General features: G+C 36.4%; 1 protein-coding gene across 4 annotated transcripts in view; it reads left to right on the top strand.

Moving 5' to 3' along the window:
• LOC136846677 (arrestin homolog) overlaps positions 1 to 23,978 on the top strand; it is a 330,726-nt gene that overhangs the window by 283,358 nt on the left and 23,390 nt on the right. For all 4 annotated transcript variants that reach the window (XR_010855482.1, XM_067117686.1, XM_067117685.1 and 1 more), the window contains exon 8: positions 6,277 to 6,393. Coding sequence is in view for 3 of the 4 variants with exons in the window: in XM_067117686.1 (XP_066973787.1) it covers positions 6,277 to 6,393 (117 nt within the window). In the remaining variant the exon portion in view is untranslated. The remainder of the gene's footprint in view (positions 1 to 6,276; positions 6,394 to 23,978) is intronic.

The raw sequence follows: 23,978 nt of genomic DNA on the forward strand, positions 1-23,978 counted from the left end.
TGCGCCTGCAGTTTGTGAGTGTATTTTGAGTGATGGTTTGTTTGTTGGTACGTGCGATTGAAAGCTTCCCCCCCCCCACCGCAAACCAACCCCCCAACTCCCGTCCCCACCCTTCTTCATTCAAAAAGATATTTGCGCAGCATCGGAAAAAATCTCCTTGATTTGAGGTGTTCGAGGTAACATCTAACTTTCGCATTCATTATATAGTATGTGATGCTAACAAGATGAGAAATACATAATGAATAAATAGATCGACAGATAAAGACAAAGACGGAGAGAGAGAGAGAGAGAGAAAGAGAGAGAAAGAGAGAGAGAGAGAGAGAGAGAGAGAGAGAGAGGGGGAAAAATACTGAAATTAGTTTCGTAGCATTTTGGTCCGTGTCAAGTACACGCATTAATATAAAGGGAGACATTAACACAAACAGGAGTTCTGGAAGTTGAGGGTCAAAACTCAAAAAAAAAAAAAAAGCTTGATTGAATGTCATTCATAAGGGACAGATACCGTGAGTCCCTGGCGTTTGTTTGTGGTATAGTTTTTAGTGGTAAATCAATTCAATGAAAATCTTTAGAAAGAACTTTGCTGTTCCGAACAAAGGGCATCATTTATAAATTGAATAACAATCATTTTTTAAAAAAAATCAAGAAAGGCGAACAGGAAATGTTAACTGAATCTTCGAATATGTACAACTAACCCCTCCCCCTTCCCCAATCCCCAGCGCTCCCCCACCTCCACCCTTCTACCCCCCCCCCCCTACTCATCCCCTAGCACCATTTCAGGAGCGGTCAAGCCAGTCCGGGAACTTTTCTTTGTCCAGTTCGGAAAATCGTTCTGTGTTGGATTCGAAAACTAATCCCCAGTATGTCTCCACACAGCCTCATTTCCTGGTCGAATACTGGAGGATAAGTTTAGCTTAGCGGTTTCCGCGAACCTGAATTATTGTGGACGATGAAATATGAACTGTTTCGCTCAAACTGTTTTAAATCTGCTTATTTCTCTTTCGGAAAATCGTTATGAAATATTGAGCTATCCTTTTTCAGAATTGAACGGATTCTTATTTCACGTTTCCCTTTTGGAACAACAGACCTTATCTTCCTTACTTGGTAAAATAGGTACGTTGACCCCGGATTTATGGGCCCATAAAAATCAGAATAATAGGTAAGCCATATATATCAACAGATATTATAGTAACGATCATATAAAATGTGGCGAAGTAAGAAAGTTATACACACGCACATGTATATGTATATATATATATATATATATATATATATATATATATATATATATATATATATATATATATATATATATATATATTACTCTCAGAGGATCATGAACAACAATTTGCCTTCCAATCTTTCCGTTGAATATAAGCGAAAACTCCAGCATATTCATAGCGACTAAGCTCTCGTTCCTGGAAACATTTCACAGTGAACAGGATTTTAGTTTTAGAAGGAAAACTGGTCTGCCTGTTTTTTTCTGCTCTTTCAAGGGTCTCTCAGTCCACGTCAGTGTACCAAGACTGACAGGTAAAGAGGAGAGCCCAGGTATTTCAGACACAAAGGATTGTTTCGTAAGGCATCGACTCTTAAGTTGTGAGGCAATTTAATCTGGTATTTCTCTACTTATTCTTGAGAATACTGTGAACTTACAATTAGACTGTAAGGCAATCTTTAATCTGGTATTTCTTTACATATTCTTGGGAATACTTTGAACTTACAATTAGACTGTAAGGCAATCTTTAATCTGGTATTTCCTTACACATTCTTGAGAATACTTTGATCCCATGATGAATTCAATATCATCCGCTCATTGGGCATTTCAAATTTTTCTCTGAAAAGTTCCATCGCTTTTGTTAGCTCATGTAGAAAGTGACACTAAAAAGCGAGCAAAACGCACTAACAATAGAAGCACAGCACAAAGACGAGAGGGGAAGTTCATTTCTCAATTATGAACTAAAATTTCCGAAAGTAGCCCTCTTGAGAAGAGTTCTTATCAAGCAAGGGAAAGGAAAGAGTGAAGATCTTTGGCAATACATAAGCACAATTATAAGATCAACGGAGACCTCCTGTATTTGATATTTAATATCTTTCTTTGGATAAGTTAATCGCTTCCTTGTGGCGCGACGCCTTTGGTCTGTGAGACTATTGTTTCTTTCCAGAAACGGTGCCCGGGAGGTTGTTACAGAAAATGATATTGTCCTTATATTAAATGTTGCTTTTTTTTCCACTCGATTCCTGTCGTTGTGATGCCAGCTCATAACACAAGATAATATTCGTTTTTTTCAGTTTTCTGAAAAGAAACTTATTGTGCTGGCTTTGTCTGTCCGTCCGCACTTTTTTCTGTCCGTAATTTTTTCTGTCCGCCCTCAGATCTTAAAAACTGCTGGAGGGCTGCGAATTGGTATGTTGATCATCCACCCTCCAATCATCTAACATACCAAATTGCAGCCCTCTAGCCTCAGTAGTTTTTGTTTTATTTAAGGTTAGAGTTAGCCATAATCGTGCTACTGGCAACGATAGGCCACCACCGGGCCGTTATTAAAGTTTAATGGGCCAGGGCTCATACAGCATTATACCGAGACCACCCAAAGATATATCCGATTTCGATGGCCTTGATTATACGCTGTACGGAAAACTCAGTTGCTCCGAAGAAACTTCGGCGCATTTTTTACTTTTATAATGTCTCTACTTTCCTTGATTAAATAACCATATTTTAAATCAATCTTCTACCTCCTTCATTAAATCTCCACCACTCTTTTAAACAAAACTCCACTTTCCTCGAAAAAAATTCAAATTTCTATGAATAAATCTCCACTTTTCTTAACTGAATCTCTAATCTCTCCCTAACCAGCTCTTTAATGTCCGTAAACAGCTTCCTGTTGCTTAAGATAATTTCCTTTTTTTCCTCTCCGTCTAATTTCCGTAAATAACTTCAAGCTACGCAAGATAATTTCCTTTTTTTCCTCTCCATCCAATTTCAGCAAAACACTTCACGTTAAGATAATTTCCTTTTTTTCTCTCCATCTAATTTCCGTAATTTTATTTTCCTCTCCATCTGATTTCCCTAATTTTATTTTCCTCTCCATCTGATTTCCCTAATTTTGTTTTCCTCTCCATCTAAATTCCGTAATTTTGTTTTCCTTTCCATCTGATTTCCCTAATTTTGTTTTCCTCTCCATCTGATTTCCCTAATTTTGTTTTCCTCTCCATCTAAAATCCGTAATTTTGTTTTCCTGTCCATCTAATTCCCGTAATTTTGTTTTCCTCTCCATCTGATTTCCCTAATTTTGTTTTCCTCTCCATCTAAATTCCGTAATTTTGTTTTCCTTTCCATCTGATTTCCCTAATTTTGTTTTCCTCTCCATCTGATTTCCCTAATTTTGTTTTCGTCTCCATCTGATTTCCCTAATTTTGTTTTCCTCTCCATCTAATTTCCGTAATTTTGTTTTCCTTTCCATCTGATTTCCCTAATTTTGTTTTCCTCTCCATCTGATTTCCCTAATTTTGTTTTCCTCTCCATCTAATTTCCGTAATTTTGTTTTCCTTTCCATCTGATTTCCCTAATTTTGTTTTCCTCTCCATCTAAATTCCGTAATTTTGTTTTCCTCTCCATCTGATTTCCGTAATTTTGTTTTCCTTTCCATCTGATTTCCCTAATTTTGTTTTCCTCTCCATCTAAATTCCGTAATTTTGTTTTCCTCTCCATCTGATTTCCGTAATTTTGTTTTCCTTTCCATCTAATTTCCGTAATTTTGTTTTCCTCTCCATCTGATTTCCCTAATTTTGTTTTCCTCTCCATCTAAATTCCGTAATTTTGTTTTCCTGTCCATCTAATTCCCGTAATTTTGTTTTCCTGTTCATCTAATTTCCGTATTTTTTTTCCTCTCCATCTAATTTCCGTAAATAACTTCACGTTACTTAAGAAACATTCCTTCGTTTTCCTCTCCATCTAATTTCCGTAATTTATTCCTCTCCGTCTAATTTCCGTAAATAACTTCACGTTAATTAAGATAATTTCTTCTTTTTTCCTCTCCATCTAATTTCCGTAAATAACTTCACGGTACTGAAGAAACTTTCCTTTTTTTCCTCTCCATCTAATTTCCGTAAATAATTTCACGTTACTTAAGAAAATTTCCTTTTTTTTCCTATCCATCTAATTTCCGTAAATCACTTCACGTTACGTAAGACAATTTCCTTTTTTCCCTCTCCATCTAATTTCCGTAATAATTTCACGTTACTTAAGAAAATTTCCTTTTTTTTCCTATCCATCTAATTTCCGTAAATCACTTCACGTTACGTAAGACAATTTCCTTTTTTCCCTCTCCATCTAATTTCCGTAATTTTGTTTTCCTCTCCATCTAATTTCCGTAAATAACTTCACGTTACTTAAGATAATTTCCATTTTTTCCTCCATTTAGTTGCCGTAATTTTTTCTCCATTTAATTTCCGTAATTTTGTTTTCCTTTCCATCTGATTTCCCTAATTTTGTTTTCCTCTCCATCTAAATTCCGTAATTTTGTTTTCCTCTCCATCTGATTTCCGTAATTTTGTTTTCCTTTCCATCTGATTTCCCTAATTTTGTTTTCCTCTCCATCTAAATTCCGTAATTTTGTTTTCCTCTCCATCTGATTTCCGTAATTTTGTTTTCCTTTCCATCTAATTTCCGTAATTTTGTTTTCCTCTCCATCTGATTTCCCTAATTTTGTTTTCCTCTCCATCTAAATTCCGTAATTTTGTTTTCCTGTCCACCTAATTCCCGTAATTTTGTTTTCCTGTTCATCTAATTTCCGTATTTTTTTTCCTCTCCATCTAATTTCCGTAAATAACTTCACGTTACTTAAGAAACATTCCTTCGTTTTCCTCTCCATCTAATTTCCGTAATTTATTCCTCTCCGTCTAATTTCCGTAAATAACTTCACGTTAATTAAGATAATTTCTTCTTTTTTCCTCTCCATCTAATTTCCGTAAATAACTTCACGGTACTGAAGAAACTTTCCTTTTTTCCTCTCCATCTAATTTCCGTAAATAATTTCACGTTACTTAAGAAAATTTCTTTTTTCCTATCCATCTAATTTCCGTAAATCACTTCACGTTACGTAAGACAATTTCCTTTTTTCCCTCTCCATCTAATTTCCGTAATAATTTCACGTTACTTAAGAAAATTTCCTTTTTTTTCCTATCCATCTAATTTCCGTAAATCACTTCACGTTACGTAAGACAATTTCCTTTTTTCCCTCTCCATCTAATTTCCGTAATTTTGTTTTCCTCTCCATCTAATTTCCGTAAATAACTTCACGTTACTTAAGATAATTTCCATTTTTTCCTCCATTTAGTTGCCGTAATTTTTTCTCCATTTAATTTCCGTAATTTTTTCCTCCATCTAATTTCCGTAATTTTTTTCCTCTCCATCTAATTTCCGTAAATAATTTCACGTTACTTAAAAAAATTTCCCTTTTTTTCCCTCTCCATCTAATTTCCGTAAATAATTTCACGTTACTTAAAAAAAAAATTTCCTTCTTTTTTCCTCTCCATCTAATTTCCGTAAATAACTTCACGTTACTTAAGAAACATTCCTTTGTTTTCCTCTCCATCTAATTTCCGTAATTTATTCCTCTCCGTCTAATTTCCGTAAATAACTTCACGTTAATTAAGATAATTTCTTCTTTTTTCCTCTCCATCTAATTTCCGTAAATAACTTCACGGTACTGAAGAAACTTTCCTTTTTTTCCTCTCCATCTAATTTCCGTAAATAATTTCACGTTACTTAAGAAAATTTCCTTTTTTTTCCTATCCATCTAATTTCCGTAAATCACTTCACGTTACGTAAGACAATTTCCTTTTTTCCCTCTCCATCTAATTTCCGTAATTTTGTTTTCCTCTCCATCTAATTTCCGTAAATAACTTCACTTTACTTAAGATAATTTCCATTTTTTCCTCCATTTAGTTGCCGTAATTTTTTCTCCATTTAATTTCCGTAATTTTTTCCTCCATCTAATTTCCGTAATTTTTTTCCTCTCCATCTAATTTCCGTAAATAATTTCACGTTACTTAAAAAAATTTCCCTTTTTTTCCCTCTCCATCTAATTTCCGTAAATAATTTCACGTTACTTAAAAAAAAAATTTCCTTCTTTTTTCCTCTCCATCTAATTTCCGTAAATAATTTCACGTTACTTAAAAAAAATTTCCTTCTTTTTCCCTCTCCATCTAATTTCCGTAAATAATTTCACGTTACTGAAGATAATTTCCTTTTTTTCCTCTCTTTCTCTCCAACAGGTCAAGCTCTTCACCAGTGCCATCGGGGGAGAAGTCAGCGTGAAGGTCCCCTTCAAGATCATGCACCGCAAGGCGCTGGGCGAGACCGAAAACCCTCCCACCACACTGTTGCCTGAGGTGAGAAGAATGAGTGGTTTTCTTCCTCCTTCTTCTTCTTCTTCTTCTTCTTCTTCTTCTTCTTCTTCTTCCTTCTTCTTCTTCTTCTTCTTCTTCTTCTTCTTCTTCTTCTTGTTCTTCTTCTTCTTCTCTAGTCTCTCTTCTTCTTCCTTGATCTTTCTCTCTTCTTCTTTTTCTTCTGTGATCCGTCTCTCTCTTCTTCTTCTTCTTCTTCTTCTTCCTTTATCTATCTCTCTCTTCTTCTTCTTCTTCTTCTTCTTCTTCTTCTTCTTCTTCTCCTTCTTCCTTTATCTATCTCTCTCTCCTCCTCCTCCTTCTTCTTCTTCTTCTTCTTCTTCTTCTTCTTCTTCTTCTTCTTCTTCTTCCTTGATCTATCTCTCTCTCCTCCTCCTCCTCCTCCTTCTTCTTCTTCTTCTTCCTCTTCTTCTTCTTCTTCTTCTTCTTCTATCTCTCTCTCCTCCTCCTCCTCCTCCTCCTCCTCCTCCTCCTCCTCCTCCTCCTCCTCCTCCTCCTCCTCCTCCTCCTTCTTCTTCTTCTTCTTCTTCCGTGATCTGTCTCTCTCTTCCCCTTTTTCTATGATCTTCTCATTCTTCTTGATCTTCTTCTTCGTCTTCTCCTTCTTTTTCCTCGATCAATCTCTTCTTCTTCTTCTCCTTTTATAAACTCCTCTCTCTCTCTCTCTCTCTCTCTCTCTCTCTCTCTCTCTCTCTCTCTCTCTCTCTCTCTCCGTGCATGTCTAGTGTTAGCTAGTTTTGTGCATATTCCACCAGTGTTTGCTTTCGTGAGAAGAGCAAAAATGGTTTCATCTTCTTCTTCTTCTTCTTCTTCTTCTTCTTCTTCTTCTTCTTCTTCTTCCCCCATGATCTCTCACCTCGTGCATGTCTAATTAGCCAGCTATATGTGTATATATTAAACTAGTGCTGTTTTTTGTGTGTGAGTGTAATCTTGTCTGATGTTAGCTGGTTCTTGTGCACTCTTGTCCAGTGTTTGACTCGTGTGCAGTCTTGTTTATGTTAGTGTGTATGTACTCACCCAGTCTTTGCTTTGTGTACTGCTGTCTAATGTTAGCTTTGTGTATACACAATCAAAGTTTGCATTGTGTACAATCTTGTCTACACTTGCGGTTAATATTATTTTCAGGTTGAACCATAATTATCTCACTGTTTTCAACTGGCTTTGTAAACACATGTCTTTTGTTAGTTTTGTGTACACTCGTGCTTAATGTTGAATGTGTGAGCACTGTTATTTAATATTAGCGTTGTGTGCACATTTTCAGTGTAGGCCTCGTGTACAGGTCTGTCTAAAACGAGCATCTTGTGCACCATATTTTTTTCTCTCTCTCTCTTTTAGCACATCTCCTCCACTATCCAAGGAGATACTGTAGTTCATTCCTGTCGCTGCATCTCCGCAGCCTCACCACTTTGCTACCGAGCTCCACCAAACCCTTCTTTTTTTTTTTTTCATTTCACTTGATTGTCACACACTTCCGCCAGTTTTTGCACCTGCTTCTAATTATTCTTCCCCGTCGTCTCTGATTCCTTCGCGAACGCCACGTAAACCAGCAAAGGCTTTCGTTTTGATTGACGTGCTGTAACGATTCGCTTCGTTGTTTCGCTGAAATTCGATGTGCGAGGCGGCCAGGCCGAGAATTCGATACAGAAAGCATGACTAAGTCGAAGAATGTAATTCCTGTAATAACGGAATCCTCCCGTTTTACCTCTTTATTCCTCGGCGAGTTATTTACAAGGGACATAGACACGCATACCCAAGCACGCATCGCGCAAACACACACACACAAACATATATATATATATATATATATATATATATATATATATATATATATATATATATATATATATATATATATATATATATATATATATATATATATATACATACACATGTATATACATACATATAAGTATGTATGTGCATACGTGTGTGTGTGTGTTTGTTTGTGTGTGTGTGGACAAACGTATACTTAGAAGGACCCACGCAGACGAATATACCTGTGGAGTACGAAGGGACGGTTCTGCCAACTATTCTTGATGGAAGTTAGAGCGGGCTGTTGAATGGAAACAAAGGGGAACAATGGGAGTTGCTGAGCTGAGTTGTCTACGTGACATATATATGTGTTAAGGAGGTTTGAAATGGGGAAAACATAATAAAAAAAAAAGACATCTTATTAATGTCCGTGGGTGTCCGTTGTTGTGGAAATAAAAATATAACAAGCATTGCATATTCAAAACAACGCAAACCGTGAGAATTTGACTTTCTGCTTTCCCTTGAATAAAAGTATGATGAAATAAAGAAGTCTGCAAAGGTAGACAAATATTTATAGGAATTTAAGCAAAGTTAAGTACTGTGCAAAAGCAATAGGCAAGGCTTTTAAACTCGGTGTATCTTTTCCCGGGCAAGAGGTAATCAAGACAGGTCAATATAACCCTGATGTCTGCAGCTGGGGGCTCCTGTAATGACTTCAGCTCACTGAACTGCTGTAATACGCCCCTTAAATTATTGTATTTTTAATTCTTTATCATTGTTACTTTGAATTTTCCTCCCTGGAGCTTCGTCTTTTGTTACTTTTTTTAATCGCTGAACTCTTACCAGCGCCCGTTCCTCAGAAATCATACATCTGTCGGAGGTAAAGAGATGCCTTTGTTATCACTTAAGGAGAGAAAATCAGTCATTATTTTCTTCTTTTTTGGCAATTCTCTACTTAAAAACAGAGACTTATTTTTCTGGTGTTGATATCAGTGCAAAAACAGAGACTTATTTTTCTGGTGTTGATATCAGTGCAAAGACAAAAATACTTGAATCTAGAAATATCAACAAACTTATGTAAGCCACGATAATTCTGAAATAACAGGAAGAGTATCCATTTATTTACACTCCATATCTCTCTGGCGTGTGATACGAAGGCAGCCGCCGGAGTTCTCCAAAGAGAAAACGCGAGCAGACGTAAGAGGAAAAACTACGGGAAAGACATCAACCAAAACCATTCTCACGGGAAACGCATTCAGAGACGCCTCCGCACTTAGTGACAGGGATGTAGAATAAATACGAGGTACTCGCGATGATAAATCACGCGGCGTTATTATGAATAACTGATGTGGAATACGCGAGTTTGAAAGGGGTTATGACATTCCCCTGACTCTGATAGAATCACCCAGTGAGAGAGAGAGAGAGATAGAATTTGCATTCCGGGATGTGTCTCTGGCTAATGGGATCGAAATAAATGTGGATTGAATGGCGCCTGTCGTAACCATGTAAGAATTACCGGAGCACGTTTTTCTGACGCATAGGAGAAGGTGATGTGATGACATAAAGGTTACGAGACGGAAAGTTTTTATACTCGAAAGACTATCAAGCGGATGTAATGACAAACTGAACTTACTTGAGAGTTATCGAAACAAAATATCTATTGATGTCGAAAGAGCAGGGAAGATGTCATACTTGACAAACCGTCAGTTGGATTTCGACATGAAATTTTAATGTTCCAGATTTTACGATGAATTTCAAATACTGAACTGTCGAAGCAAATCGTATCAGACGCTTATGAGAGTATTGTTGTTGAAAGAAAATTCACGTGAAGTGAAGATGTCACAGTTGACAGTCGTTCAAGTATGAAAAATTTCCGTCTCGTAACCTTTATGTTATCACGTCACCTTCTCCCACGCGCCAGAAACACGTGCTCCGGTAATTCTTACATGGTTACGACAGGTTCCATTCAATTCACATTTATTTCGATCCCATTAGCCAGAGACACATCCCGGAATGCAAATTCTCTCTCTCTCTCTCTCTCTCTCTCTCTCTCTCTCTCTCTCTCTCTCTCTCCCGCGATTCTATCAGATTCTTTTTTGTTTGAGTTTCATAAGTTTTCCTGTTACCGGACTGTTGTGTCATATGACTTGAATGAGTTGCCATTCTATCCAGTATTTGCCATATCTGCCGGTGAAAAAATTTCTCTATATGACTCCTTACAGGGGAATGTCATACCCTTTCAAACTCGCGTATTCCACATCAGTTATTCATAATAACGCCGCGTGATTTGTCAAAGGGATTTCTGTAAAAATTTCAATTTTCGAGATTTCAAGAGCAAAAATGAAAAAGATGAACTTGCTGAGTAATATTTAGTGGTTATGTTGTCGCATTTAATTAAACAATTATTTTAGCATCCATGGCAATCAGTACACGATATCAGTGGGACTTGAATTAAACTGAAAAATCTGTGAACTGAAGATAATAAAAAAAATGAGATAATTTAACCTCAATCGTTCAACGGAATAATTTTAATAAAAGGGAAAAAAATCAATATTATTTTTATTTAAAATATGAAGAATCTTATTACCTAGAATTTCGATGAGTTATAAAATCTTTCTCTCTTCATCTCTAATATTTTGCCAATGAAGAGAGGACCAACAATTGAATGCCCTATATAACTTACCGCAGTCAAAAGGAATAAGAAGAAAAGAATAAAATAAAAAAAGATTATGGGGTTGCCCCACTTAAAAAAATGAAGGTTAAAGGAACACTGGAGAAGGGGGGGAAAATTCCAGAGCTTGGCCTTAAAAGGAAAGAAGCATTCACCGAACAATCGGGGATTTTTTATCCGGTGTTACTAGGCTACCTGAAGGGAGGATAAGATCTCCTTCAGCTCAAGGGAGCACTGGCCGGAATTGTACCCGTAGAAAAGAGAAAATGCTACCACATCTGTAGCCAGAATCATCCCACATTCTGGTTAGTAATAATCCGAACAGTAATTAAAAGGAATTCCATTGTTTTGTCTGACTAACGGAATGTCGTATAAACTTCAAGCGAAAAAGTTTTTAACACGCAGAAAATGTAACAGAATTTTAATTAAGAACGGATTATTTCCCATTTCATTTTTCAGACCGAAGAGAATGGGAAAATATCACAAGGGAACCTAAACCCTGAAAACGAATTTGATTTCGCTGGTTGCTGACAAGATTAAAAATGTAATTTTTCGTCGAATCCCCCAACAATCTTGACGCTTCAAGAATCGGCGATGCGCTCCAAGTAATCAGTCCCTCTTATTCGTCCTCCTTTCAGTTGGCGCTTGAAGCCCCAGTTTTCTTTGCCGTGCTGGTTGATTCGAATCTCTTTCTTTTTAAAAGAAGTGAAAGTCAACAGTCTAGACGGCAGGTGTGCAACTTTCCACGGAGCTCGACCCAGATTTAATTTTATCGAGTTATATCGATCTGAAGGTCCATCATTACTTGAAAAGATGTTTGAATGCTTATTAAAAAAACATTCTCTGTGTAAACACGTACAGGTCTGCGGTTGTGAGGATGTTTGGACAACGTCTCAATGTTTATGTTAAAAAGGTGAATTCTGAGAAGTTTCGATCCACGAAAGAATGAAACGACATCGCCAGATAGATAAACAAAATTTTTTATTCCCTTAATGAACTGTTGTGCAGAAGAGAAACAATATAAAAAATGTCAGCAAGTTTATAAAGTTGTTTAAAATTCTTGGGCAGAAAAAAACGCAATAACATCACAAGCGACATTGAGCGATAATGTATCACTTCCTTTGTGTATTATGTCCCAAACAGTAAGATCAAAGATGCCTGCAAGGTCAGGCAGAAGTTGGAAGTTTGAGAAATGATTGCGACGCGAGAAAAGACATTCAGTAAATAAACGTGCTTGTTATTTGCTTCATGTGTGTATTTTAGCCAAAGGGAAAACTCTAATACGAACTATTTCTCAGAGTAAAGGTGTATATTGTCTTGGCTGTCAATTATCGAGGCTGAAGTTACGTTCGTTCCGACACAGACGAACCAAAATAGGTCCGCGCGGATTATTCGCATTTTATGTTATTTCCTGAAGCTTTTATATTGGACTGGAGGGAGATTGTATATTATTACTTGATATTTGAAATACCTTAGATTTTGTTTTCGGTAACGGATAATCGAGAGGACATTATCGAATATGATTACAACACGCAAATAATAATTTAGAATTATTTTTACTTTTGGCATTCCCACTCAACACTTGCACATGCACACACACATACACACACATAAATAATAATATATATATACACATGTATATTTATATACACATACACACACATATATATATATATGTATGTATATATATATATATATATATATATATATATATATATATATATATATATATATATATATATATATATATACGCAAGATGGCTGCTAATAATAAATACATAGAACACAAAAATAATCGCATTCTTATGCAAAGTAGGCACCCTAATTTTCTCTACGAAGGGATTTAAGGAACATCAAAATTACTACAGAATCGACATCATCCAAAAGAGAAGTTTTTAATTTCTCAAAGTTGAATCAAGAGATTCTTTTAGAACTTCGAACTGAGATCAAACGATTGGAAAAGAATAAAATAGCAACAGTTGCTTTAAAAATATCTGAACGATTATATAAAAAGTATGTGGAAATCTTCCCCTTTTCATCTCTTGCGGGGAAGTAAAATAAAGAACTTAATCTCACATATCAACGTGTAAGCGTACGCTTCACTGTCAAGACAAAGGTGAGTGGCACAGTGGGTGGTGGGGGATGCAGGGGTGGGGGATGGGAGAAGCACGGTTGAGCAGCCTTCATTGTAGTCATATGAGGCAAAACCAAATGTAAATTTTCCGTTCAGGGAACTCATCCTTGATTTAACAGCTAGAAGAATGACTGCTGTTCAACTGGTTTAACAGCTAGAAGAATGGCTGCTGTTCAACTGGTTTAACAGCTAGAAGAATGACTGCTTTCAACTGATTTAACAGCCAAAAGAATGACTGCTTTCAAATGATTTAAAGGCTAGAAGAATGACTGCTGTTCAACTGATTTAACAGCTAGAAGAACGACTGCTGTTCAGCTGATTTAACAGCTAGAAGAATGACTGCTTTCAACTGATTTAACAGCTAGAAGAATGACTGCTTTCAACTGATTCAACAGCTAGAAGAATGACTGCTTTCAACTGATTTAACAGCTAGAAGAATGACTGCTTTCAACTGATTTAACAGCTAGAAGAACGACTGCTGTTCAGCTGATTTAACAGCTAGAAGAATGACTGCTTTCAACTGATTTAACAGCTAGAAGAATGACTGCTTTCAACTGATTCAACAGCTAGAAGAATGACTGCTTTCAACTGATTTAACAACTAGAGGAATGACTGCTTTCAACTGATTTAAAGGCTAGAATAATGACTGCTGTTCAACTGATTTAAAGGCTAGAAGAATGACTGCTTTCAACTGATTTAAAGGCTAGAAGAATGACTGCTGTTTAGCTGATTTAACAGCTAGAAGAATGACTGCTTTCAACTGATTTAACAGCTAGAAGAATGACTGCTTTCAACTGATTTAACAGCTAAAAGAATGACTGCTTTCAACTGATTTAAAGGCTAGAAGAATGACTACTGTTCAACTGATTTAACAGCTAGAAGAATGACTGCTGTTCAGCTGATTTAACAGCTAGAAGAATGACTGCTTTCAACTGATTTAACAGCTAGAAAAATGACTGCTGTTCAACTGATTTAACAGCTAGAAGAATGACTGCTTTCAACTGATTTGACAGCTAGAAGAATGGCTGCTGTTTATCTGATTTAACAGCTAGAAGAATGGATGCTGTTCAACTGGTTTAACAGCTAGAAGAATGGCTGCTGTTCAACTGGTTTAACAGCTAGGAGAATGACTGCTTTCAACTGATTTAACAGCTAAAAGAATGACTGCTTTCAACTGATTTAAAGACTAGAAGAATGACTACTGTTCAACTGATTTAACAGCTAGAAGAATGACTGCTGTTCAGCTGATTTAACAGCTAGAAGAATGACTGCTTTCAACTGATTTAACAGCTAGAAAAATTACTGCTTTTAACTGAATTAACAGCTAGAAGGATGACTGCTTTTAACTGATTTGACAGCTAGAAGAATGGCTGCCGTTCATCTGATTTAACAGCTAGAAGAATGGCTACAGTTCATCTGATTTCACAGCTAGAAGAATGGCTACAGTTCATCTGATTTCACATCTAGAAGAATGGCTGCTGTTCAACTGGTTTAACAGCTAGAAGAATGGCTGCTGTTCAACCGATTTAACAGCTAGAAGAATGGCTACAGTTCATCTGATTTAACAGCTAGAAGAATGGCTACAGTTCATCTGATTTCACAGCTAGAAGAATGGCTACAGTTCATCTGATTTAACAGCTAGAAGAATGGCTACAGTTCATCTGATTTCACAGCTAGAAGAATGGCTACAGTTCATCTGATTTCACATCTAGAAGAATGGCTGCTGTTCAACTGGTTTAACAGCTAGAAGAATGGCTGCTGTTCAACCGATTTAACAGCTAGAAGAATGGCTGCTGTTCAACTGATTTAACAGCTAGAAGAATGGCTGCTGTTCATCTGATCTAACAGCTAAAAGAATGACTGCTCTTCAACATGTCATTATGTGTGCATGTGTGTGTGTGTTTGTGTGGATGGGGGAGCTGGCTGCCGCGCGCATGCGTATATATAAACAAAAGCATATGTACACGCATCTGTTATTGACTTGAATACACGATTACTTGCGTAAAACAGAAGGCTTCAGTCTTCGCAAGGGGAGTTGGGTAATTATTTCTATTATAAGGATTATTCTTCACCTTTCACCTTAGCCATGGAAAACCAGTGCCTTACCGAGACTTATATAAAGTAACTTTATCCTCTTGAAATATTACATTTGCATATTGACGATATATGAATATCTCAAATGCAACGAGACGTTTCCTTGCGAATACGTTTGTTTTGTAATGAGTATGAATATTCGTGTTTATATTATGTATGATGTAGAAAGCACATCCTAATATGAATATGTCTTTATCTAGCATTGCTTGAAAATGATACCATATATGCAAAAGGTCATCGATATGAGCTTTGCTGAGTAACCTGCTAAATAGTATTTAAAAACTACTTGATAACGTCAAGAATTACATTCATTGCTACAGGAGTGAGGAGGCTTTAATGTTTCATTTTGAAAGATCGCTCGTGCTTTTTAGTTTTCTGTAAAAGAAAATTATTGTGCCGGCTTTGTCCATCCGCATTTTATTCTCTCCGCACTTTTTTCTGTCCGCCCTCGGATCTTAAAAACTACTAAGGCTAGAAGGCTGCAAGTTGGTATGTTGATCATCCACCCTCCAATCATCAAACATACCAAATTGCAGCCCTCTAGCCTCCTCAGTAGTTTTTACTTTATTTAAGGTTAAAGTTAGCCATAATCGTGCTTCTGGCAACTATATAGGATAGGCCACCACCGGGCCGTGGTTAAAGTTTCATGGGCCGCGGCTCATACAGCATTATACCGAGACCACCGAAAGTTAGATCTGTTTTCGGCGGCCTTGATTATACGCTGTAGTGGCTGTACGGAAAACTCGATTGCGCCGAAGAAACTTCGGCGCATTTGGTACTTGTTTAAATGGTATAGGAAATGAAAGGGAGTAAGAGGTCTGTTGTGGACCTCTGGGTTCTTTCAAGCAACCAGCGCCACCCCGATGTTTCTCGAAGCATCCACCAGCTTATCTTGTATCCAGCATCCATATAAAAATATTATGTTTCTAATGTTCTCATTGAATGGGGTTTCGTATATTTTTTTTTTTTTTTTTGTCGAAATTTGTACATTTTTTTATTCGACTTTTAGCTGCCCTTCTCCCTTCAGTTTAAACTTCCTCGCATTTTGTTAAAGCGCAATCTGTTCGTGGATGCTTATTTAGTAAGTTGGTGGCATATGTGTCCACATTGTGAACTTGGGAATTCCTTCTCTTCCCTAGTGTTGTCAGTATTTTTTGGAAATGCGACTTTTTCAAGAGGGAACTCTTCGCCACTTAAGAAAAGTTCACGTTGCATCATACCTCGTGTAAATTTCTTTTGTAAGTTTATCTTTGGAAATGGAGACGTTTATGCCTGGTTCAGCTGGGAGTAAAAGAGATTTCATGATTCCCTACACATAGCCGACATTTAAGATGAATAATGTGTAGGATTTAAAACTATCAGTAAAAAATTAATAAGAATAGCTCATTCCAACATTCAGCATATGAGAGGTCATTGTTGTCGCGATACCTGGCTTTTAAAAATATGCACGCACGCGCTTGCATGATTAGATCGCGTGCTTGTGCCTGAGCTTCAACGTCACTTTTACCCAATACGCAGACGACTGAATAATAATAATAATAATAATAATAATAATAATAATAATAAAAATAATAATAATAATAATAATAATAATAATAACTATTATTATTATTATTATTCTTATTATTATTATTATTATTATTATTATTATTATTATTATTATTATTATTAAACTAACAGAGCAAGGGTTTCTCCAAAGACTAAAATGAAAATGAAAAGCAGAAACAAAACTGCAAGGGAGAAGATCGAAGCTATTTAATTAAGCAACGAAACAATGTGAAACCAAATTGCCCAGGGGAAGGACCCGAGCTTGAAATCCTTTCCCCCCAAGAGTCCTTAAGCTGGTTATAAGTTATAAACAACTTTTGTTCAACTTTCGCGGAAAACTGGAACCTCATTAAGGATGACGAAGAAGAAATCGATTGGGGAAAGTAGGCTGTCGAGGGACCAACTCTAGCAGAAGATCGAAGCATGGCTACTCAATTTATGCGATGCAATGACGCAGCAAGAACTATAGTGACGATGACAAAGAATGGGTAGCACCGTCAGTGCACCTCATGCGGTGCACTCTAGGCATTACTCAAGGTTCGTTGCAGCGTGCCTTCGGCCCCTAGCTGCAACCCCGTTCATTCCATTTACTGTGCCTCCGTTCATATTCTCTTGCTTCCATCTTACTTTCCACCCTCTGCTAACAAGTTTCGTAGTGTAACTGCGAGATTTTCCTCCTGTTACACTTTAAAACCTTTTTACTCTCAATTTCCCGTTCAGCGCTGAGTGACCTCATAGATCCCAGTGCTTGGAGTTTGGCTTAGATTTTTATATTTCAGTCAGTGATTAATAAAAATGAATTCTGAAAACTTCCCATATAAATGGCGATGATGATAATGATGATAATGACGATAATGATTATTCACCATCACTGTTGATTACGATAGTTACAATGACGACAAGTGTATTTCCCATCTGCTGTGCTCATTTTAGTTTTCTGAAAAGAAAACTATTGTGCCGGCTATGCCTCTTCGTCCGCCTTCATATCTTAAAAACTACAGAGGCTAGAGGGCTGCAAATTGCTATGTTGATCATCCACCCTCCAATCATCAAACATACCAAATTGCAGCCCTCTAGCCTCAGTAGTTTTTCTTTTATTTAAGGTTAAATTTAGCCATAATCGTGCTTCTGGCAATGATATAGGATAGGCCACCACCGGGCCATGGTTAAAGTTTCGTCAGCCGCGGCTCATACAGCATTATACCGACACCACCGAAAGATAGATTTATTTTCAGTGGCCTTGGTTATCCGATGTACAGAAAACACGACTGCGCCCAAGAAACTTCAGGGCATTTTTTACTTGTTTTCCCTACCACCCACCTGGAATGGCTTCTAATATTAAAGTTCCCGAGGGAAGCAAAACTTCCATTGTTGAACTTCGAATGAGTTTCCAGAAATATATGAGACGACGTTATTAGTTGCTGACGTTTGCATTATTATTTACCATTCCCATATATCAGCAACTCCTTTATATCTGTATAACAGTTCGTTCCACCAAGACTGTTACGCCATATTTGAAATCGTTGTTTAAAACCAATGGATTTCCATGTCTAAGAAAATAATACAGGTTCTTAAAAAAAAAACGCTTCAGAAATGACAGATGTCATTCGTTCAAACTCAGGTTCTTTCCCCCATCGAAATGCTTTTGTTGTTATGAAAGAAAATATGTAGAAAAACAAGTAAAACGACAGTCATCGTAAATGTAGACTTGACTTACGCCAAAGAATTTACGTATTTACAAGATAGAATTCAGTTTACAACTTGCTTAAAATACTGAAATAAACTTAAGCTACTATAAACTCAGTCTATCGCTAGTTGGTTACACTACACCTTGAGTAAGAGGAAGCAGAGTTTGTGCTGCTACAGAGAATGAGAAAAAACAGAACATTGAAAAACTACATCGTAGACCGAAAAAGTTATAGGAACTTTCTTTTTTCATACAATACATAAAGGCCGGCCAGGACTCATCGACGGAAATGAGAGGAAAAACTCTTGGTATGAAGAAAGGTTTCCTGTTTATTATCATTATTATAGTTATTATAGTGGGTAAAATACATAAACAAACAAACAAACACACACACACACACACACACACACACACATATATATATATATATATATATATATATATATATATATATATATATATATATATATATATGTGTGTGTGTGTGTGTGTGTTTGTGTGTGTGTGTGTGTATATATAAATTGGTCACTTATACACGCGTGACTTTTTATATAAAAAACATTTAGCCATTTTTTATTATATATACATATATATATATATATATGTATGTATGTATGTATGTATGTATGTATGTATACACATACATACATACAGTATATGGAGTGAATATACTGTATAAATTATATACAGTATATGGAGTGAATTTTAGAATGCCCTTACTTCTATTATCTTGGGCTTTGGAAATCCCAAGGAATATGTGCGTGTGTGTGTGCGTATGTGTGTTTGTGTACAGACTTGCGGCCGTGTCCCTTAACAAGGGTGTGCTCTAGGGAGATAGCAAAACAATGGTCCCTACGTCACTGATGTTTTTACTGCTAAATCGTTAAAGACCCAATGTCCAAAAAAGGTCCAGGTTATTAGTAATTCATACGCCTTCTCAAAAATCTCTTAAGCAGCACTTCAAACCCTCCCTACTCACACTGCGCTATTCACCTGCATCTTACTTGCACTCTCTAGACTTCTGGATGTAAAGGCCCTCCTTTTCCAATACCTGTATCAGATAATCTATCCAGCACTTTCTAGGTCTGTCTCACCTGCTGCTTCCTAACATAACTGGACCATTTCAAAACACTCTGGCGTAACCTTTCACCTATGCTGACCTTTTTACATTTCACCTATACTGACCTCTTTACATATCTCCACATTCCTCTTTTTGTGCTACGTATACCACGTATGCACTTCGTCTGAACAGCGTCACCATTTACATTCAAGAACTACACTTCACCTCCATAAAGGAGGGTTGGCTTAACAGTCCCCTCTTACAACCAACCTTACTGTAATTGTGGCTTTCACGATCACTCCCGTTCTCATCCTAGACTTTTGGTAACCTATCATGCGTTTGATCAATATTCATAACCTGAGAATTTATCCTTTTACAAAAGAGACCTGCAAATTGAATGCTGAAGAGTTTCCTTTTACGGAAAAGGAAACACCCAAAGATATTGACTTTGTCAAGAATGCGATAAGTTGCATGTGGGCTAGACTGGTAAAACCCTTTCACAGAGAACAATTGAACACCAGTGATCGAAAAGATATATTCGCCCAGATTCTGCCGTTGTAATTATACAAGTATCACAAACCACAGTGTGGTTTTAAGACCAGACACTCGAAGCGGCCTGGGGCAGAATAATAACGTTAACCTGTCACAAGGGTCAAGGAAACCAGATAAGACCAACCATATCTTTTTGGATCCTAATTCAAAGATGAACTGCTCCTTCCTTACCCTGTGGGCTTGGCTGGAACCCAGAAGATTCTGTATCACTTAATTACCTGTCATTTACAAACTCCTTGTATAAATCGTTCTCTTGTCAAATAAGCAAGAAAAAAGCTCTTGTTCGTAAAGGGTTGGAGATTGTACCCATAATACAACGCTCTTTCGTTGTCTCTTTTTTTATTTATATAGAAATTTCCTTCCTCATATCTATATATATATATATATATATATATATATATATATATATATATATATATATATATATATATATATATATATGACAGCAATACAACGAGTATTTAAATATGTGTATACATAAATACATATTTTACTTGCAAAAAGGACGCTAAAACAGATAAAATAGATGCATCATTCTTAAACGTACGTTTGTACGAGCGGTATGTAATTAAACGATTGAAAAGATGTGTCAAAGCATTGATTGTAAAACATTAAACAAACACACCCCGCATGTTTTACAATCAATGCTTTGACACATCTTTTCAACCGTTTAATTACATAACGCTCGTATACACGCATGTTTAAGAATGGTGCATTTATATATATATATATATATATATATATATATATATATATATATATATATATATATATATATATATATATATATATATATATATATATATATATATATATATATTTTTTTTTTTTTTTTATTTATTTATTTATACAATGATATTTATTAATACAATGATATGTTTCACTTAACAGCTTGATATTTATGCATATAAGCGTCACAGGTCATGCGTGTGTAAGAATGAATAATATATATATATATATATATATATATATATATATATATATATATATATTTATATATATATATATATGTATACATATACGTATATACATATACATATGTGTGAGTGTATATATAAAATGTATATAAGTCCATAGACATGTATGCGAACAACAAAAGTATAGACTAATATCACCGCATCTGGCTATTTGTTCACAAGGCACCATGATCAGTCTTAGCAAGAGCACAGTTATCAATGTTGTGATGCGTCTTCAGCTGAATAAAAAAAAATAAAAAAAGTTTTTTGATGTCTATTCTGCACAAATTATTCATTCTGTCTCCAGAGAGCTTTACGTGTCTTTTTTTGAGTCAAAGAATTATCCCTCGGAAGAACAGATTCTTTTAAATAACCCTGTCATCTAATTTGGCTGCAGCTATGAGAGACGGAGATCGTATCTGCTTTGAGTGTTATGTGAGAAGAGATTCCCACGCGCTTTGTCTTCTTCTAAATATACCTAACTACGTATCTATAGTATGTGACTGACATTTATCTGTTGACTAGTCCACTATATGCTCTGCATGACTGGAAATCTCTCAAGGTAATTTAAAGAATTTGTTATTGAACTCTAATATATTTTTCCTCCCTTTAATATATGAAATGGACATCATTGTGCCCTCCCCATTCACTGTTTGTCTACCAAAAATTGCCTTTTCTTCAGACGTGGATTTAAGACTTTGTCTTTGAGGCTTCCACCAAACTTCAGTATTCAAGGAGTAATTAGATTTTAACTGATATTTTACTCAAGAAATCTTGTAGCTGGGTTCGCTCTTTAAAGCAGACATATTTACCAGTGAAATTACGAAAAATCTACCACAAGGTTGAAAATAAATATCTCGAAAAATAAATATCGTGAACTTTGTTTATTCTTTCTATCTGCTTGACCGTCGCATGAAATGATCTCTCTCTCTCTCGCTCTCTCGCTCTCACTCTAATTAGCTGCTGTGAAGCCTAAGGAAATATTTTTCCTTACTTCTTCCTCTGGGAAACTCTTGACCTCTCGCCGTCGGCGTCATTCACTTCACCAAGTTCTCGTCTGTTCGTGATCGTGGACTGATTGTATATGTGTCTGTTCTCCGTATACTTCCTAACGATTGATTACTTTCATGTGAATACAGATGACTCAGGAGAGACGTACTTTAATTAGACGTGGCCACTGAGAACACCCTGCGCACTGCACAGAGCCCCTTCACAATTGCAAATGAAAATTTAGAGAGATATTAGTCCAGATATATAAATTTTTTTTTTTTTTTTAGAATTTTAGGTAGCAATTAGAGCACTATCTAAACGGAGGTTAATACATCCCCTTAATAACCCATAGATGTAGGTGGGAATAATTATGTCTAAGTGGAGAAATAACACCCAAATCGCAATACCTGTTTGATCATTAACTTGTGAATGAAATGTCTAAATGCATTAACTGTTTCCTTAGAGTTCCCAATGGTACATTTAAATGAGAAGAAATCAAAACCAGAATTAGAAGCTTAAGACTTTAAACCCTGATGATTCACGACCATTTCCCAACATGTCCGCCCTGACCTCTGTGGGCACATACAGTCTCTCAGCGCTCGCGTGTCTCCCGAGCCCAGCCAGCAACCTGCCACTTCCTCGGGGGTTGTTGCAGGCCCCTCTCGAGAAGCACGGAGTAGGTTCCAAGCCGAGGGGCCCCCTTCGGAGGAAATCCACGAGGAAGGAACCTCGCCCCACAGGAGGAGGAGCAAAGAGAGGGAGAGCGGGCCAGCCGTGGTTTCGCGATGCCTTCGACTCTGCAGACTGTGCCTCGGTCGGTGTTCTCCCCCCTTCTTTGAGTTCTCTTGTTTTCCGTGACGTCATTCTGTCCTTGTTTTGTTATTGTTTTTTTCTTTAGTCTTAATTCTTTTCCTTTCACTGTACGTTTTGTCTGTGTGTTCGAATGCGTGCTGCTGATGATGCCGATTATTATTATTACGTTCTGGTTTTTAGTGTGCTTTTCCATTGGTCACATTTTCGTTCGTTTCATTTCCTCTTCGTTCCGCTGTTTTTTTTTTTTTTTTTTTTTTTTTTTGTCTGATTTCAGGTCATCTCCTTTCCACTCCTCTCCATCCCTCACGCTCAGTCTTTTCTTTACACTCCTCTTCTGCTGTGTTATCGTGAATTCTGTTGTGTGCTCCACATTTCATTTCTTGAACAAATATCTCATTGTAAATAGAAAGTATGGATTCGCTTTTTACTGCTCCAGCTTTTCGTCTGTTTGCGAAATCGTATTAGCTTCTTCTTTCCTTTATCTCTCTCTCTCTCTCTCTCTCCCATATATATATATATATATATATATATATATATATATATATATATATATATATATATATATATATATATTTATATATACACATACATACATATATACATATATAAATATATATACATACATACATGTATTTGTGTTCAGTATATATAAACGTATCTTATCACTATATTGCGTGTTTTGTGAGGTCCTTCAACCGTAATGACTTTTCAAATTTTCTTACATGTTGTTCGTCTGAGTGTTTGTCTAATCTATACAGTCCAGATTACTGCGCTCTATTGGCTGCTTTTTTTTTTCTATATTTTTAAATGAGCCGAAATTGATGTCGATGTTGTGTTATTGTCTGATATTTGTTCTTGTCAACAAGGAAGTATTTGTCTTATTTGCTTGTAAACTTGTGTTGTCTCTTAATGTAAACATGTTAGAACAATAATTAGGAAGTACTTCCATGACCTTTATGTTCGTTATAATCGTCAGGAGTTATGTGATAATACCACGAGAAGTAACACATATCTTTTAGCCAAGCACCATCGTAAGGGCTTTTTATTCCTGACAGAATACTATTAAGATAATCTCTGAATTCTTCCAGAATACCTTCAGAATGATCTGACTCTAATCAGAACAACATCTAAAATGTCTACCTCATATTAGGTTGTAAGTAACACATAATTAGCATTAGAATACAATCTGAAATCTTCCCAATTTCACCAAAGTTTTGTCAGTTATCATAACTGCATTCATCATGTGATAACACCCAGAAACAAGTAAAAAATGCGCCAAGGTTTCTTCGGCGCAATCGAGTTTTTCTACAGCG

This window comes from Macrobrachium rosenbergii, chromosome 15, assembly GCF_040412425.1.
Source record: "Macrobrachium rosenbergii isolate ZJJX-2024 chromosome 15, ASM4041242v1, whole genome shotgun sequence".
Lineage (NCBI taxonomy): Eukaryota > Metazoa > Arthropoda > Malacostraca > Decapoda > Palaemonidae > Macrobrachium > Macrobrachium rosenbergii.